The following is a 17,864-nucleotide window of genomic DNA, read 5'->3' as shown; positions in this document are numbered from 1 at the left end:
AGAAATATTCAAGATAGAAATTTGCCTCCCTGTGAGGAGTGACAAAAAAATGTTCTTTTCTTTTGTCACAGGTCAAAATTTTAGATAATCAAACAAATTTTATAGATGCCATTTTTGTTCAGTTTCCTCCTTACGGTTGAATAATGGGGAAACGAGGTCTGCAGTGCTTTTAGACGTTGTTCTGAGTTTGTTGGATTAGTTGTTGATTTAAAGTTGGGGTAATTTTGGCAGCCTTGCCCCTCCTTCATAAAGTTTTGATTCAGTGTTTTTGTGCTTAGAAGAAAACATCCTACCCTGTTTATTGAGCCATGTCAAAACTTGCTAATATTACACTGTTATCCTTACATCACACAATCATCCAATTCAGTGTTAGCCTGAACTAGAAAAAAAAAAACCAAAATAACAATGACACAAGCTTAATTTCACACATTTGGTTTATTTGTTACATTATTAAAAGTTAATAAATACTATATTGTCAAATGCAGAGAAGCAGTGACGACAAGTCTTTCAGCAGCGATATATGTACACTCTGGTTGCAGCCACACTTTAGTGACCTCTGAGGGTTTAAGAGGCAGTACAAACAATCACACAATCAGACATTCGTGTCTCTCCCATCCTATAATTGTTTCTATTTTTCCCATAATGTCACCACCTATTCTTATATTTAAGGATCAACAGACTATGTTGGAATAAAATGTGATGGTCAGAAAATATTTAAGAGAATTACTCAGAAAGTAGGTCCTGTAGTGAGCTTCACTTTCATTTTCAAGCTTCCAGCATGCTGACATGAATGAAGCATCTGTATAGCTTACAGTGTGATATAAAGTGATGTTGTTGTGGCCGCTATCTGAGTCGCTGTTCTTGTCGATTCTGTAGCAAAACAGACCATGTTGGAATAAAAACAGGAAAAACATCCCATTGGACCAAAAACATCCACAGCAGCTCAGCTTATCTGGCAACCAAATTCCAAATGCCATAGTGTTAAATGCGAGAGTCGTCAAGAGCCAAGGTACTAAAACTTATTCAACACACCTGCGTCAAGTGAATGGCTTATTATTAGGCCTCTGGAACTTGATGACATGCAGAAGAGGTCATTCAGTTATCTGATTCAGGTGTGTTGGAGAAGGGATTCATCTAGACTTGGGGACTCCTGCTCTAGATGCCATAATCATGATTACACTGCTGATTCTATGGCCAAGCAGTTGATTGTGAGATGCTGAAGCTTACCAGATGCAGTTTTAAAACTGTCTAACAGCTTAGTAACAATAATAAATGACACCCTTTTAGTTTTAATATAAGGACATTCTGTGTTATACCAAAACTGTATCCAAATAGCTGAACTTCTCTTTCTTTTAAGCAATAAGAAACAGTAGTAGCATACTTTCAAGCAGCTGACCGGCAGTGCACAGCAACAAACGAGGGAACAGCAACTTCAAACAGCTAGAAAAAGTCGCTTTTAATGCCAGTATTTTCTCATATACCTCTATAAAATGACATTAAACAATCAGTATGAAAGAAAGGTTTGGGGGTTTTGAAGCCGTAACCTTTAAAAACCTTGGAATACCTTGAGACCAGAAACCGGCCCATGCCAAGTCTAAACTGCAGTGCAATGTGGAACTTTATGTGAAATATGGCCTAGCAGATGTCTGTTTGGGGAAGGTCGACAACACTAACGAGTCTACAGACTTAAAAATCTATGTTTCTTTAGCATGGAGTCAACGTCAAGGCGGGGTTATGTTAAAACCAGACTATGTACTGAAAACACTCAAGCTGCTGGTACACTTGAGGTAAAGATAACAAAACCAAAAAAATCTTAATTGAACATTTCTTTTAAAAAAATATCTCAAACTTCATCCTTTTCACAAAAAGACAAGGATTGGAGAGGAGGCGAGCTTATAAAACCGTTGATAAATTTGTAAAAAACAGTTCAGAAAAGAAGGTTGGGTAGAAACCACAGTTGTGCACAGCCCAGCCTCAGCACCGCTTCACTGTCTGGGGACTCATGTGTGTGTGTGCGTGTGTGCGTGTGTGTGTGTGTGTGGGTGTGTGCTTGGACCAAAAGACAGCACATACAAAGCTAAATTAAATCCTGAAATCTGTCCCTTTGTCTGTCCTTCTAAGATGTTGTGATCAACACAGGACATTAAAACCATAACTACCATATATGGGAGGAGTAGATGAGGTTGTATGATGGGTAGTTTTATTTGCCGGTGGAGGGCTCAGAGGGGTCCTCCTACGACTGGGGGAGGTGCTGTCTGATAATCTCTCGGGACTGCGGGGGGATCCTGTCAGGAAAACGGACAGAAAACTCCACGATGAGGTCACCGCGCTGCGACGGGTTCTTGGGGAAAGGCAGACCTTCCCCCCTGACCCGCTTCAACGTTCCTGGCTTGATGATGTCGTGGCAAGGGAGCGAGATGACGCGGTTTTCCAGCGTGGGAATACTAAGAGTGCAGCCACACAGCGCCTGGAAAAGAGAGAGGAAACACAGAGGGTTAAAGTCTATAGAGAGAAATGAATTCCAAAGCCATGAATATCCTAATGACTTAATGTTTCCATGAGGTAAAACTGGAGTTTATCTCCCCTCCACCCCCAAAACACAACATCATGCTGTTGTGTTTTCTGTGCTGTGTGTGTGGAAAACAGAGAGCGTTCCACTTTAAAGATCACTTAGCTTAGACTACAGCGCTGCCGGGTCTGGAGAACCGCCTCTGGAAAAGAACATTAGGAACTTGGCATCGGAAAAGTTTTCAGGTCTTTGTGTGTTGTGTGAATGCACAAGTGTGTGTCAGCATTGCACTGGGGACTAATTTTAGCAGCACCCTCATATCTTGGACTAATGAAGTGAGGCAGGAATCGGCTGAGCTCGAGAATAGTTGGAGGGCTTGTCAGATCCACACAGTCAGGCCTGGCGGCGCACACACACACACACGCCCACGCACAAGCACGCAGACACACACACACATAAGCATAACCTCCTTATCACAATGTACCATGAATCCAGAGACATGTGGGTTTTAACGACTTCACAGGCTTTGTGGTGGGCATCTTTCGGGATATTAAGGCTGAACAGAAACAACTATTTTTAACTGTGCGACTGAATATCTGAATGAACAACAGACTTTATATAACACTTAGGAGCAACTGCTACAAAGAAAAGCAGTAAAATAAAAAAAAGTCAGGTGTGAAGAGACACAGATGGAGATGAGCACACAGTTACAAATCCGAAAGGTTCGGGTCATGAGAGTACGACGAAATAAACAAAATAGTAACATTGAAATGTATATGCAAGTGAAACTTGTGTTTATATTCAAATATAGAATAATATATAGGATATAGAATAGTATATTTCAAATAGGTTACAGGTAATGGCAACTCAGAGTTCAATTGATCAGAAAATTTGAATAAGACCAAAAACATCCTATTTAGCAAAGAAATGTTATGTTGTGACCCACACAATCATGGGGAAGGTTTAATAGTCGTTCAGCAGAAAGATATGAGCCATGAAAGTTCACTGATAAGGAATCAGGTGGTTCACAGATAATCTACAAACTTTAAAATAAACAATTTCATAATTACTATAATCAATACAGAGTTGTTTTTGAGAATGCATCTTGAAGCGAATTCATAATGCCAAACATTAAGGAAAATAAATTAAGTTCCAAGTACTATTAATTTCCACTCCACCAGCTTTTCAGAATGTAATTGTGTCTTTGCACAAGCTCAACCTCACAGCACATCTATGTCTGTACTTGCTAAACGGTGCTGGGTTTTCTTGTTCTGTCTGATAGAAAGTAAATATGGACCATCGACTGTCGGGTCACGGGGAGCAGCTGTCACAGACAGCGATTTTCCAGCCATGACATCAGCGTCCTGTCATCCAATACATACGTTGCCCTTTGACCTGGACTTTTGGCCGCCTTAGAGACTCATCCTCCAGTTCTGAACACTTTCATTCACTAATGCAGATCTTACACACAGATACAGGTTGCCATAACACTGAGAGTACACTCCCATCTGATCAGTGATTGCATAAGGCTCTGCTCAGACAACAGCACCGCAGAGACTGGCACATGCGAACAAACACTGACACTTTTTGCGGAAAGTAAACTCTCAAGATTTTCTCAGAGCCAAATATCCATCCTGCTTAAAACCTAAAAGTTCTGTTTTGTGTTTGCTTCAGGATGCAACAGATAACTATCCTCTTAATCGAAAGGGTCCTCTCAAAGATGTGGACTGACATTGATGATCATTTACACAGGAAACTGAAGAAGGAGGTGCAGCGCCACCTCTTTCAAATATGTGCTGAGAACAGAACATGCCAAGTGTATCTTGTCAGAATAGCTGCAGAGTAAAATAGCTTTCACTCAAACTGATACGGTAGTTTAATTTTATGCAATGCTTTACTTCTACAGCAGGCATTCATTCCACTTTACACGTTTTGTTCTCTGTACTTCTTTTAAACAGCAAAAACAGTATGCCACAAAAACGTTGAAGTGGTAATTAATGGATTAATAAAGTAGCTCTCAGAAGCAGGAATGGATAATTATCATATATAACTGGGTGAGGAAGTATTACTTAGAACAACGATTTATTGCGATCGTTTTTTAAAATTGTAGTTTGTTATCAAAACAGACAGTAGGTTGAGATTCATACTTTTACTGTTTAAACTATCATTTTCCACTGCAGGTTTACTGAAATCATTAATAAACCTCAATATATTTCAAGACAATTTGATAAATTCATTTATTTTTTGTCTAGCAACACATTACTGCTTAATGTAAATGAGGTAGTGGAGGACCTTGTTTGATGAAGGCTGTCATTGTTCTATTTTTAGAATAATATTGGTGTTTTTGTATCCCAGGCTATGTGCAGTGACAGATGTATTAAAAGTACTTTTTATTACCAATTTTTCTTTCATTGCAGTAAGTAAAGTATAATGGTAACACTTTAAATCCGTAGCTGCAAACAACATCACTAAACCATACAGAGCTGCCTTGCAACATGACCTGAGTTCAAGCTTTCTGTGAACTGTTGGGGAGAAGTCTGGAGCAGAAAGGAGCATTGAAACATCCTACAAAAGATCCATTTTGTACATTTGACATGCGTTTTTTCGGGGAGGTAATTTCTTGTCTCAATTCTATTGCAGGAACAGAAAAGTGGCTCTACTGCATGACGACTACAAAAAGACTTTAAAAAGGTTTACCAAACTGAAAAGAAAAGAGAAGCCAGAGTTAAACTGAAAACACTGTTTTTTTTCTTTCAGTTGCATAAAGATGGAAGAAAAGCTTTTAATACATTATTTGTGCTGTGTAATCAGTTTTTGTCCACACATTGTAATTTGGCTCTGCATTGACTTGTGAGATTTTCTTGCAAGACCGCTTGCAATATTTTGACAATTTCTTTTCCCCCTTGACAAAAATAAGTTGTTTAATACAGATTAATTCAGAAATATCCATGACATACAGCATCATATTCATCATTTGCATAAATTGCTTGACTATTTTGAGACTAGAGTTGCTTAAAGATGGTAAAAGTTTACTTTGGTCTTGGTTCCTGTGGAACAAGTTGTTACGTTCAGCCATTGGGTCCTACTAATCTGGATTGACATTAATGGGAATGCTATGAGAGATCTCTACTGCAGGTAAGAGTTTACCAAAATATCAATTCAAAAATCCAGAACTGCACAAAATCTAATAGAAAAGATTCATCATCCGCATCAGCGACTATTAAGTTGATGGAAGACAGACGTCCCATTTTGACTGGAGTGCACTGAGCCATTATCATCGCTACATTCTGGCCTCCTGTGAGTTTGGAAAGAATCTGCTTCTAGAGAAATCAGAGTGTCAGACCTGAGCTACATGACTTTTGGAGAGGCTGCAGGGATGAACGTCTCCCACGAGTGTCACAGCATGGCAAAGCAGAATTGGCAGCACTAAACTAAGCTGCCTCCTGAGGGATGCTTCTGGCAGAAAACAAAACGGAGCAACCTCATAGCTAGGGAAGAATCCAGTTGTCAAAATATGACATAATATTTAATACTCAAACCGTGAACATCAACACATTCAAACGGTTCTGTTTTGCTCCTTAGATACAACAAGCTGGCTTTTATTTATGGCAGCAATTATTCTTGTGACAGAATTTGTTTTATGTGTTGCATGACATATTTTACACTTTGATAGATCGGAGTGTGCACAGCCTGCATTTGAAGCTGTTTTTTTCACTGCAGCATTCCTCTGCATTTTCTGAAGAAAGCAGAGCAGAAGGAAGAGAGATATATGAGCTCATTTTTGCTTAGGAAACTAAATCATCTGACCCACTTTCCTAAAACTCCCAGGATGCAGCCCCCACCCCAGACACATTTCCCCTACTCTGCCTCATCTCATGTTTAACTCCACCAGACTTAAGTCTCTTATCTGGCTGTTGAAAGATGAGAAGGTTTTAGCTGTGGGAGTTGCAAAGTGCAAACTTAATCGCTTGCAGGTTTGATTAAACAACATCTCCAGCTTTAAATATGACTCAATAAACTCCAATGTGCTCTAGTCTGTGCAGAGTTGCTGTGTGAGGCCACTGATCCATTACCTAGCTGGTTATTTGGAAAAGTTTACAGAAAAACCATACAAATTGGCTTAAGCTGCATACAAAGGACAGCGCTGACATCCCTGGTGCTCTCAGCGAACCTACCATCAGGTTGACTGTCAGGACGTGGCAACCTTAATGGAAACTCTAAAGCAACGGAGCACCCAGTGCCCTCCACACTGTAGGAGCGGCCAATTAAATATCCTGCCAGTTGCAAAAACAGAAGCTGGGATTGCCACCACTGTAACACTACAATCCATCTTTATCTGAATGTGTTTGCAGGAGGTGGATACTTGTGTGCTGTCTCAGGTGTTTATGTATATGATTTCACGCTGATGCGCATAACGAATGAGGATGGTGGTTCTATGCCTGTCACACCAGGACACCACATTCCTGCTTCCTCTCTCACATGTGGGTGGCAGAGACTCTGCTCCGACTGATCCTGACCTCCAGCAATGACCACATCTAGGATTGAGGAGCAGAATAAAGTGCGTTGTAGGAATATTCACAAGCCTTCAGCGCTTTTACATTTTCTCACGTAGCAACCACAAATATAAAGTGTTTTATTAAAATCTTATGTGACAGATCAGGAGTTTGCAACCTAAAGAGCCGTTTTGCTCTCGGATTGGGCAAATAGAACTTGTTTAGAGCATTAAATGTCACATGACTTTTTGAAAAAAGACAACTTTTTAAACAAATATGTACATGTTGTTATTTTTAAAGAAGTGTTTCATTTCTTTTCTTTTTCTTAAGATTAAGATGTTTAAATTTTGGGAATTTTCTTTTTTTTTTTGTTCAAAGATGAGAGACTCCAGTCCTTCATCTAAAACATGTCCGGTATGTTTTAGATTTTTCTTTTACTCTACATACCCGACTTAAATTAGCAAACAATTTTTCTTTTGGTCTATCACATAAAATCCCAGTAAGATGTGCTAAATTGTGTGGCTGAAGATAATACATGTAGAAAAGCTTTAGAAAGTCACTGTTTGAGGCCTTTCTATCCCAAATCTTCCCAGCTGTGTGACTGCAGTGAGTGTTTGCTTGACTGGATCCACTGGAAATCAAAATCCCTCTAAATAATTAGCAACTAATCTGTGGGTAGAGCTACAACATGAGATGATGAACAGAGATTAAATAAGTTGGACGTACCTCTTTTAGGGTTATCTTGCAGTTATAAATGATATTGGAACCGTCTCTTTTGAAGTGGGCATGTCCCTTGTCTTTAAGCACAAACACTATGTCGGCAGGAATGTTCTCTGGGGTCTCGTCCCCCTCCTTTGGGAAAGTAATCTTGGTCCCCTCCTTCCAGCCCTTCTTGATGACGATGTTGAGGATCTTATCCTCCGTTCTCATGCTCCTACCGTCTGGATTCAGCCTGCGGCGAGTGATCTTCATGCGTTTGGTGCAGCCGTGGAAGATCTCCTCCAGTGAGACCTTCAGCTCGTGGACCACCGGCGCGTCCTGGTGCTTCCGGTTGGTTCCCAGGCGCTCTGACGGGGTTGGCCCCCTCCTCCTGCGACCCTCCCCTGGAAAGCCATTGTTCATTCCTCCAGGAAAGCCAAACTGTCTCCCAAAATGAGCAAAGGGGTCATCCTCATCCATTTCTGTGTCCTGCTCTGTGCCGTTGCTGTGGTCGTTGTGGAAGGGGAAACCGTTGGAGCGGCTGTGGCTGCGGCTGGAGCCGAAGAACATGTCGAAAGGGTTGGAGCCCCCGAAGAAAGAGGCAAAGGTGGCGTGAGGGTCGCCATGGAAAGTGTAGTGATGCGTCGAGCTGCCAGGAGCGCCAGAAGAGCTGCTGCCTCCTGTCTTCAAACCTGTAACAGAACAGAGGGCTAAGAAATTATTGACCATACAAACACACGCTAAAAACCCTGTGCATCTGTGAACATCTTCTAACACACTCTGACCCCAGAGTGTGCTGGCTCTGACCAATGGCCGCATCAAACAACCTGGAACAGTATCATATTTTTATTACCATTTCCCAGGTGTTGATAAGTATGAAAAAAATTAAGACAAATTTAGAATGAACAAATGTTTGATTTTCCGACTTATCTCGTCTTTAGTTTTAGTATTTCTTTTACATTCTTTATCTTTAATTTTACTCATCAAATGTTGATTTTATCATTTCACCCGTCAGTATTTTGTTTTTTTACATACAGACTGACTACAAATGCATTTCAAATTTTAGAAAAAGTCTTTTCATCACATTTTGGGCCTTAGTTACCTTCAAATTCATGTTTACCTAACCTGGGACTTGGAGCATTAACCCTTTCATGACCTGAATTATATGGAGGGCCAGTTGGACTTATTTTGATTTCATGAATGAAAAAGGAATAGAGACATTCCCTCACTGCATATTTTAAGTCAGTGTCAACTTTCAGTATTACTGTATTGTTGACTATGCAATAAAAGTTTACAAGTTAGTAGAGAAGCCAAAAGCAGGAGTATGTTTCAGCGTTGTGTTGTTTTGAAATTTGTGGTACCTACAGATAAGATAGATAAATATTTTGTACTAAAATGTCCAAACTTATATTAAAACTTCAGAGGAAATTTTTTTTTAGAAAAATAACCTGAAAACATGCAAATTTTAAATTAAAAAAAGTTTTGGAAGTCTGTATAAAATCAGATACCAGACAAGAGGATCTCTCTCAAAAAGCAGAGAGACTAAACCATCGTGGGCGGGAAAAAAATCCCACAGCATCACCGATCTTCCAGCAGTGCTGCCAGTGGAGCAACAGTGACTGAAATACGAGGTCACTGCCAGCAACAAACTCACACAAATACACACATGCATGCACAAAACGCCCACAAATGCAAACTACAGCAGTTGCTGCTATTCATATCGCAGCAGCATCATGATCTCGAGCCATCTGTCTGTCAGGGAACTCACACACACATTCATACACAGATCACAACAGCAGCTGAGGAGGACTATGAGTTATTGGACCTGGTGAGGGTTGTTGACACTATAATAACCAACAATCACACATAAAATAGAAAAACATGAAGGAGAAAACATTATTACTTGAGTGACTAACGCATATTTGTGTGATATTAGACCTGTGCCTGAGTTACCTCAGTAGAAATGCCTCCTGGCTTCTCAGACAAAATGAGCCCTGCATGCTTCTTGCTCTCCAAAAGTTTTCACAGCGCCCGTATTCTCCTCACCTTCCTCTCCCAGCTGGTCGTAGATGACCCTTTTCTTGGGGTCACTGAGAACCTCATAGGCCTCTGCGATTTCCTTGAATTTCTCCTCCGCGTTTGGATCTGTGTTCTTGTCCGGATGGAAGCGCAGCGCCATCCGTCGGTAGGCCTTCTTGATCTCATCCTCGTTGGAGCCTTTGGGGATCCCAAGGGTCTTGTAGTAGTCCTTCCCCATACCTGCGCCTCTCAGGACCCAGAAGCCCTCTCTTCAGCTCAGACTGTGCTGTATCACTGGTGAGACACAAGGACACAATAAGAGTCTCATAACAATCGTCTGATACAGATGCTGCCGAGAATGACAAGCTAGATGCATCTCAGCAGCTTAGAGTTATGTTAAAAAGTTAACTTATTTAATTTGAAAAGTTTAACTCACATGAATCTAATACACAGACTTGTACAATTTATACATTTGTTATGGTTTACAGCAATTGAAAACCCACAATTCAGTTTCTATCATAATTATAACATAAGATAGGACCAATAAATGTTCCATGGTGGGATAAAGTGTGGTAGAAAAAGATGCAGAAATAGTAGGAATAACCATAGCTTTTAGACAATTACAAGGCAAAGCATATTTAAGGGTTTGGAGGAGATTTACAATGTGAGGATTGCAGCTGGACCTGGAATGTCAAGGCCATCACGCCCTTTGTATGCAAGGATTGAGGATGTTGCACACAAAATGTTACATTCCTTGTGTTAAAACTTCTAACTGGACGAAGCGGACTGTTGCTTCTTGGTTCAAAGCCCTCTTGTCAGGTGAAACTAAATTCTGTATTTGACCGCATAAACACAAATGGAGAGCTTGTATCTAGACACAGACTCTAGGTTGAGTGTATCAGGATCACAGAGTGCAGATACAGAGTGGAAAGACAAGGTTGCAGTTAACACAACCCGGGCTTCCTTAACATCCACAGAACCACCAGCTGATCATCTCATGCAAAAGGAGCTCTGGTCATGAAATGACAGCAAAAAATTTAAGTAGCCTGCATTTCTGAATAAAAAATACTTTTTTATTGGTTATTTGCAATTTTACAGTTTTCTAAAAAAAAATTATTAATAAGCTCTGAACCAATATCTATCAAGATGAGTGTGGTGTTGCAACAAGGTGGAGATGGCGAGTAGTTTTTAAATTTTAATAAAAAATGAAGAACAAAAAAATACAAAAAATCACAAGGAATACAAGGAGCCAGAGCAAAACAAAAAAAAAAAATCACAGCAGGAACAAATTAGATTTAACAAGAAGCACCATCAATGAGTGACTGAGAATGAGATTTATATATACTGGGGATATTGATTACTGAACAAGAAATATATGGATGATCAGAATGGGTTGACGGTGTGAGGGGAGAGAAAGAGAGAAAATGGCACATGGGTCAAAAATGGATAAACTTAGTAAAAATTAATCTAATACTAACAAATAACCAGAGATTAGGAACATAGTTAAACTGGAGTAACTAAGAGAGGGCTGAAGCAAAGAAAAACAGAAACACAGCTGACCTAAAACAAAGAATTGAAACTAAGGAACCCATAAATAATAAACACAAAAAAACTCAAACACCCCAAGACCCTGGCAATATCATCAAAACTGACAGAAATAAACACTTTAAATACATGTTTACACGATCTATGCAGTGTTTCAGTTTAACGTTCTGAACTAAATTATTGAAATACAGACATTTGTCAATTATATTCAAAATTATTGAGAATCACCTGATGACCTGGCCAAAGAGGCCTACTTTACAGCTGCTGATGGCCCCCTGCTGGCCTGGAGGACTTGCACCAAATCTTGAAGTTACTCATGGTAGATTTATGAAAGAATCAGTTGGAAAAATCCCAAGAGTTTTAAATTTGTAGTAACAATTAAGTTTTAATTCCTGCAGAGTTACATACACAGATCAGAAGGCAAGTTGTAGTTAAGTGCCTCACCTAGCAGCACACCAACATGTGGCGCAAGGAAGCTGGAATCAAACCCACAACTGTCACCACAGTCGCCATGTTACTTACTGAACTGCTGAGCAACAAGAACCAGCATTATTTGAGTGGTTGCTTATGGAACTCTTTACATCATTACAAAAAGACATGTGTTGTTCTTCAAAATAAAAACCTCACACGTTAGTTTCATGCAGCGCTGACTGATTTCTGACTTATTTCTTCTGTTATCTTTAGACTTGAATGCCTATTTCTATTTGCAAAATGGTAAATATCACACCCAGTTAAGATTCAAAATTACCCCATAGAGGTTCATTGCATTTTCATGTTAAAGTAAAAAAAACAAAAAAAAAAACAATAGTGTTGATGTGTTTCTTAATAATAATAAAATGTTATGGTTTCATACAACAATGCAGTGATATCTGCTACCTACCTGGCATACATCCGATGTAACATTTTTACTTTTAGTTACACTAAATTTGACTTGATTTGGTATAATTAATTTGAAAATACACCCTTTTCCCCCCAATCTCCTAAACCTGTAAAAAAAAAAAAAAAAAAGAAAGAAAAATGTACTGATGACAGCCGTCGTCAGACTAACCAAGAAAGAAATCTGACTTTGAAAATTTTAACCATTTTCAAAAAACTAACTAAGCCACTAGTTTGTGGTGGAAGAGATTAAACAGCCACACCTGAGGTCTAAGTGTGGCTCTCAATGGTAATGGGTTTTGCTGGAAGGGGCCCCCAAATGAAATTCTGCTCAGGACCTCAGACAACCTCAGGCCGGCCCTGGATCTGCCATGCACCCTCCAGATATCTCATTTGGAGACTTAGGGTGAGATCTATTAAGTGATATGTAGGGAACAGAGAGTGCTAGTTTCACCAACTGTTGCCATGGAGATATGGTGATGATGTAGTCTGAGATGGAGAGCAGAGGAATCCCCTTCATCTTACTGTAACCAAAAGGGCTTCTCCACATCAACTCTGCCTGGTAGCTCCAGAATAATTTCCCCTTAATCACCTCTTCTGGACTCTCAGGAGATTTTGTGTGAAAGCAGAAGGAAGCAGCCCACTGCAGACCACGGTGATACACTGCCTGAATCCATTGTGTTCAACCAGCCTTATGGGCAGGAGAGACCCCCCTCACTGCAGTGCCTCTCAACAGAGCACAGCAGTCTCCAGAGAGCAAAATGAGGAGGAATTTTTTATTTATTTTTTTTCTTGTGTCCTCTACTTAAAGAAACAGTTCCAATTTGCGATGTGATGCCAAAAATAAAGCTCAATCTTTCCGCTTATTTTCCAACACATACATGCTCATATGCAGGCCCACAGACCACGTAAAAGAAGCGAAGACAAAGCCCTACCACAATGCCCTGTCAGTGCAGAATCAGATCAGCATGGTCCGGCTTCCTTCAGCCTGTTTCTGCGCTCCTTTCTCCCCTTCAGCCCCGCTGTCTGCCCAACCGCTCCGGTTCCGTTGCCTCCTTATAACAACCTGACGTCAGGACGCAGCACCGACCGGCGGGGATCACGGGCTCTGAAATAACCAGTGACCAAACGCTGAGGTCCGCCCGCCTGACGTCTCGGTGGAAAACCTCAGAGCCAAATCTGTAGCAGTGCTGTGTTTATGGGGAAGCAGAAACAGACTGGTTCCAAGAATCAGGGAGAGAAATGTGTCTAAATCGATGTCTCTAGTTATCGATTCAACGGCGTGAATAACTTAACTCTGATGGTTGTTTGGAAAATCCACCCTCTTCTTAAACTTTATAATCCTTTAAAAGTAAAACCTATATTTTAAAATCCCCCTACTGACCCTACTGCTGCGGTGTCCGTCCCTGGACTTGTGCCTGAAATATGGAGACCAGACCAGACCCAGCCCCCTCAGCCGGCCTGCAGGAGTCATTTTTCTTCTTCTTTTTTTTTTTTTGCCCCCCCACTGGATTTTTTGAAGAACAACCAAAAAAAATGTTTCCCCAAACTATATAAAAAAAAAGTATATTTCTTTCTTTCTTTCTTTCTTTTTGCTCTCATTAGATTGGACAAACGATTGCTGTAAATCAGCTGTCCACAAAAGAGATAGAGTCCGGTTTTTTGATGCTGATCTAAAAAAAATGTGGGTGTGCGTGTCCGTGCGCGCGGTGCTACAGTCGTGCCTCGTGCCTGGTCTGAGTCATGAGATGACTCCACTCACACCCGCATCTTTACCTCCTATCTCTAAGAAGACTGCAATCATCAAATCACAGCGTGGAGGCTTTAAATTAACCAGACATCTCTCTCTACCTCACTTTCCTTCTATGCATTTAATCTAAGGCTTTATTTCCCAGCACTAACTTCAGAATCAGAACCAGACACATTTTCTTACATGACTTCGACTAAACTGTCCACAACACAGGGGCGGGGCTGAAAGGTTTATAAAACACTGCATATGCATTTTGAGATGTAACTGACATCATTATTGCACATTTATGCCACCCTTGATACAAAGGTGCCCTGGGTGTTGAGCCATCCCACCCATATCATGCACCACTGCTGTCACCAGCTGTTATAGTTACTAAGAAACACATTTGTAGTGTGAAAGTTGTGTTAAAGTCCTAATTTAGTTATTTTAGCAATTTCAGCTTTTTTTATTATTATTATTGCCAGACTACAAAATATTTAATGCATTCTATATTTCTAAATATTACCAAACATCTTTACTTCTAATACTGTTTCTTTGATAAGTGACAGATTTTATCATCAAGGAACAAGTTGCCTTCTGAGTTTAGTCATTAAATTAACTGTAAAACACTGTGAGTTTAAAAGAAAATGTAAAAATGGCCAAGCATGTGCAGCATATGAAGCAGATCTGTGGCACCACTGTTGTAGCTGCCGCTGGACGTTGCTGAGGGTGGACACAAAAACATTTCTGCTAACAACCAACCAGGAATGCCCTACACAGGCGCAACACTAAAACCTTACCCCCCACTTAAAATCTAAGTTTAGACAGCTCTGCTAAAATAACCAAGCCTTGACCCTCAGGATGGACGTTTAAAAAAAAAGGACGCTTGTGTGGGACTCTTTAATAAATATACAGTGAAAGTTAGTTAAACCATTAAAAAGTAATTTTTAAAAAGCAGCTTAAGGGGGTCTGCAGCAGATTGCAAAGTTTCAAAAGTGACACTTCTTTTTTCAACAATTTGTATGTCTTCACTATATAAATGCTTTCTCTATGACTCTTTCTCACAAAATAGTTTTCTTCACAAAACGTAACATAAATGATTACAAACACCATGTACACATCCCGGTAAAGATGAGCAAAATTCCTCAAAACGAATTCAATTTGAGAGCATTTATTTAGTTAAACAACAGGAAAATGGTTTATCAGACTCAAAATCTGTTATTTTCCATGACCGTGGACTATCCAAGTCCCCACAAGGAAATCCTGCAGAAAACCTCAGCGGCGAGATGGAGCAGATCCAGAAGTCCAGATAATCCAGAGATCCATCCATCCATCCATTTTCTGTTCACCCTTGTCCCTCAGAGGGGTCTGGAGGGTTGCTGGTTCCTATCACCAGCTACGTTCCGGGCGAGAGGTGGGGTTCACCCTGGACAGGTCGCCAGTCTGTCGCAGGGCAACACAGAGACATACCGGACACAACCATTCACACTCACACCTAGGGAGCCCAATTAACCTGACAGTCATGTTTTTGGACTGTGGGAAGAAGCCGGAGAACCCGGAGAGAACCCACCATGCACAGGAAGAACATGCAAACTCCATGCAGAAAGACACCGGGCCGGGAATCGAACTCAGGGCCTTCTTGCTGCAAGGCAACAGCTCTACCAACTGCGCCAATGTGCAGCCCTAATCCAGAGATTTTGCAAAAATAATGAGCCAACATCCTTCTCTCTCGATGACTAAAGAGTAACATATCAGCTACGTAAGCTGCAAGATACAAACTATGCATTTTATGAAGTGGGTTAATATTTGTGGTGTGATGATTTTGTCAAAAACAAAAAAAATCAATTTTATTATGAGAATTTCCCCAATATTTCAGAACTGTTAGAAAAGATGCACTTTGTTTTATGGAGAAAATGAGCAGCACATTAATTTGTGGATGAAGATTTATATGATGCATGATAATAACAGTCATATGGTAACAACATGCAATGCATCACATATCACTAAATATCATCTTATGATGAATCTGAACTATTTCTACTAGGTTTTTAAACATGTTTCTGTAAACTAACCACTGGAAAACAAAGCATCATCTTGAACATGTTCTAAACCTGCTGACCTACAGAAACCAGCCTGTTAGCCCGGTGGCCGTCCGAAGTGTTGGACTGCCATCAGTTCCGACTTAGTCTGGGACTAATTTTAGCTAAATATGACACCTTACTTTTATACGGAGCTTCTGACTCATCAGACCCATTATATAGAAATGAATCAACACAGGCTTTCTGAGCAAAATGTTCCCTCATCAGAGGATTTTCGTGCTTGTTTACAATCAAGAGGATTTACTGCTTGCAACAAAGTGAAACGATAAACATCTTGAGGGCGAAATATTAAACAGTTTCCCTCTGGCTTCATCAGTGTTCTCAGTCCCGAAATAAATAACAACCAGCCTGTCCCGTTCTCAGAGAAACATCACATTAGAGCAGCAGTGCTGAAGGTCTGAGTCATTATTGATGACTTTTATCGTTAAGTGCCCATAAAGGTACGGTCAGCAGGACACTTCTGCTCTGATTGGCCGATGCCAGAGGAAGAGCTGGGGAGAGAAATAAAAACTACTTTAAGTTTGAGTCACCGGTGAGGCGAGGAGGTGTGAGAACGGTGGGCGTCTGAATGGAGGAGTCTGTCTGACACACACAGACATGCTGCAAACAACACACACATTTAGCATTCGAAACAATGTGAGCATGTAGAGAAGCTGCTACGCAGAGGGACATTCAGGGGACATTCTTGTGGGTCCAGCTGAAGAGTCCGTGTGTTTTGGCAGCAGGAAGGGACTTCTGGTCACTGCAGCTGCCATAGAGGAGCAGCTGTTTAGCAGCAGAGTTTGATTCGTGCAGCCTCAGCTCAATCTGTGAGGCGGAAATGCAATGAGGGACTCATGATGAAATTTCAATTAGCCTGTGTTATTATGATGATGATGATGATGATGATGATGATGATGATGATGATGATGAAGAATACTTTATTAATCCCCAAGGGAAAATTCAAGGTGTCACGAACTGACTCATGGGCCACGACGTGAAGCCACAGAGACGCAGGATTTGGTCAAAAGAGGAAGAATACTGAGACATTGCGCAGCTATGTATATAACCAAATAGATAGAAATTAGGACTGACAGCCAGAACTCACCCTGGCATATTTGGACACGTGGATATTATTACAATATGGAAGGACTCAAGCAACATAAATAAAGGAAACAACCTTTGTTCTGATTAGCACACACACTAGCTAAGATCACATGCTTGGGCTTGATTAGATTACTACTGCATTGTGAAGGAGGTTGGCCCTGTTTAAACCTCAGGCATTTAATGTGTTGCGTTCCAGACTGTTGAAGTGAGAGCGAACACCACGGTGAGATTCAAACAGCTGTCTGAAAGGAAGAGTTCAGAAATCAATATCTGATGGAATAACCAGGAGGTTTTCAGTGGGTTTCAGTGCAGTGCTCTCTTAATTTTTTCCCCGAGCTGAAAAATAGGAAAGTAAATACTGAAGGAAATTATACGTCCTTCCTTCAGTTTTAATTAAGTTATAATACTAAAATTGCAAAAAAAAACAAAAAAAAAAAACAAACCCAAAACAATAACAACAAAACAAACAAAAAAACATAATAGTTTCCATATGAGATCTTATCCAGCCAGTCTGAATAGTTCTGACACTATGCGTATGAAAGAAAATGTGAGATGAGTCTAAACTTGACTCAACGTGTTTGATGTAAAATTGTTCTAAGCTGAAAATAGATAAGCTTAAGTGCATTATTAAAACACAAAATTAATAATAGTAATGATCTCTGAGCAGAAATGAAAGCAGCAGAGCAAAGAAACCGGGAGCCCTGACTCTCACACCTGCCATAAGATCAATAATGGCAGATGTTTTTGCATAATTGATAAACGTTCAGAGAATGAAGTCACATTTCTCTGCTCTTGTGACCAGCGACTGA

General features: G+C 40.4%; 1 protein-coding gene across 4 annotated transcripts; it reads right to left on the bottom strand.

Moving 5' to 3' along the window:
• Positions 1-2,183: 2,183 nt before the first annotated feature.
• Positions 2,184-13,478, bottom strand: dnajb5 (DnaJ heat shock protein family (Hsp40) member B5). 4 transcript variants are annotated; one of them, XM_044111855.1, is made up of 5 exons: positions 11,710-12,134; positions 11,494-11,568; positions 9,748-10,014; positions 7,729-8,393; positions 2,184-2,467 (listed from the first exon to the last, which is right to left on the bottom strand). In XM_044111855.1, the coding sequence occupies exons 3-5, from the start codon at positions 9,956-9,958 to the stop codon at positions 2,234-2,236; spliced, it is 1,110 nt and encodes a 369-aa protein (XP_043967790.1). In that variant the 5' UTR covers positions 9,959-10,014; positions 11,494-11,568; positions 11,710-12,134; the 3' UTR covers positions 2,184-2,233. The 4 variants fall into 4 exon arrangements, with proteins under 4 accessions (XP_043967790.1, XP_043967789.1, XP_043967791.1 ...); XM_044111854.1 differs by lacking the exons at positions 11,494-11,568; positions 11,710-12,134 and adding an exon at positions 13,077-13,478; XM_044111856.1 differs by lacking the exon at positions 11,494-11,568 and having other exon boundaries at positions 11,710-12,135.
• Between the last annotated feature and the right edge of the window lie 4,386 nt (positions 13,479-17,864).

This window comes from Gambusia affinis, linkage group LG03 (genome assembly GCF_019740435.1).
Source record: "Gambusia affinis linkage group LG03, SWU_Gaff_1.0, whole genome shotgun sequence".
Lineage (NCBI taxonomy): Eukaryota > Metazoa > Chordata > Actinopteri > Cyprinodontiformes > Poeciliidae > Gambusia > Gambusia affinis.
This window is presented reverse-complemented; position numbering and strand designations above follow the sequence as displayed.

What these genes read in the sequence shown, in the direction of transcription:
- dnajb5 (XM_044111854.1), bottom strand. Translation starts at nt 9,958, where the DNA reads ATGGGGAAGGACTACTACAAGACCCTTGGGATCCCCAAAGGCTCCAAC. An exon ending in CGACCAGCTGGGAGAGGAAG is followed by an intron (nt 8,394 to 9,747) that starts GTGAGGAGAATA and finishes GTTCTGTTACAG; the next exon opens with GTTTGAAGACAGGAGGCAGC. An exon ending in GCAAGATAACCCTAAAAGAG is followed by an intron (nt 2,468 to 7,728) that starts GTACGTCCAACT and finishes TCTCTTTTCCAG; the next exon opens with GCGCTGTGTGGCTGCACTCT.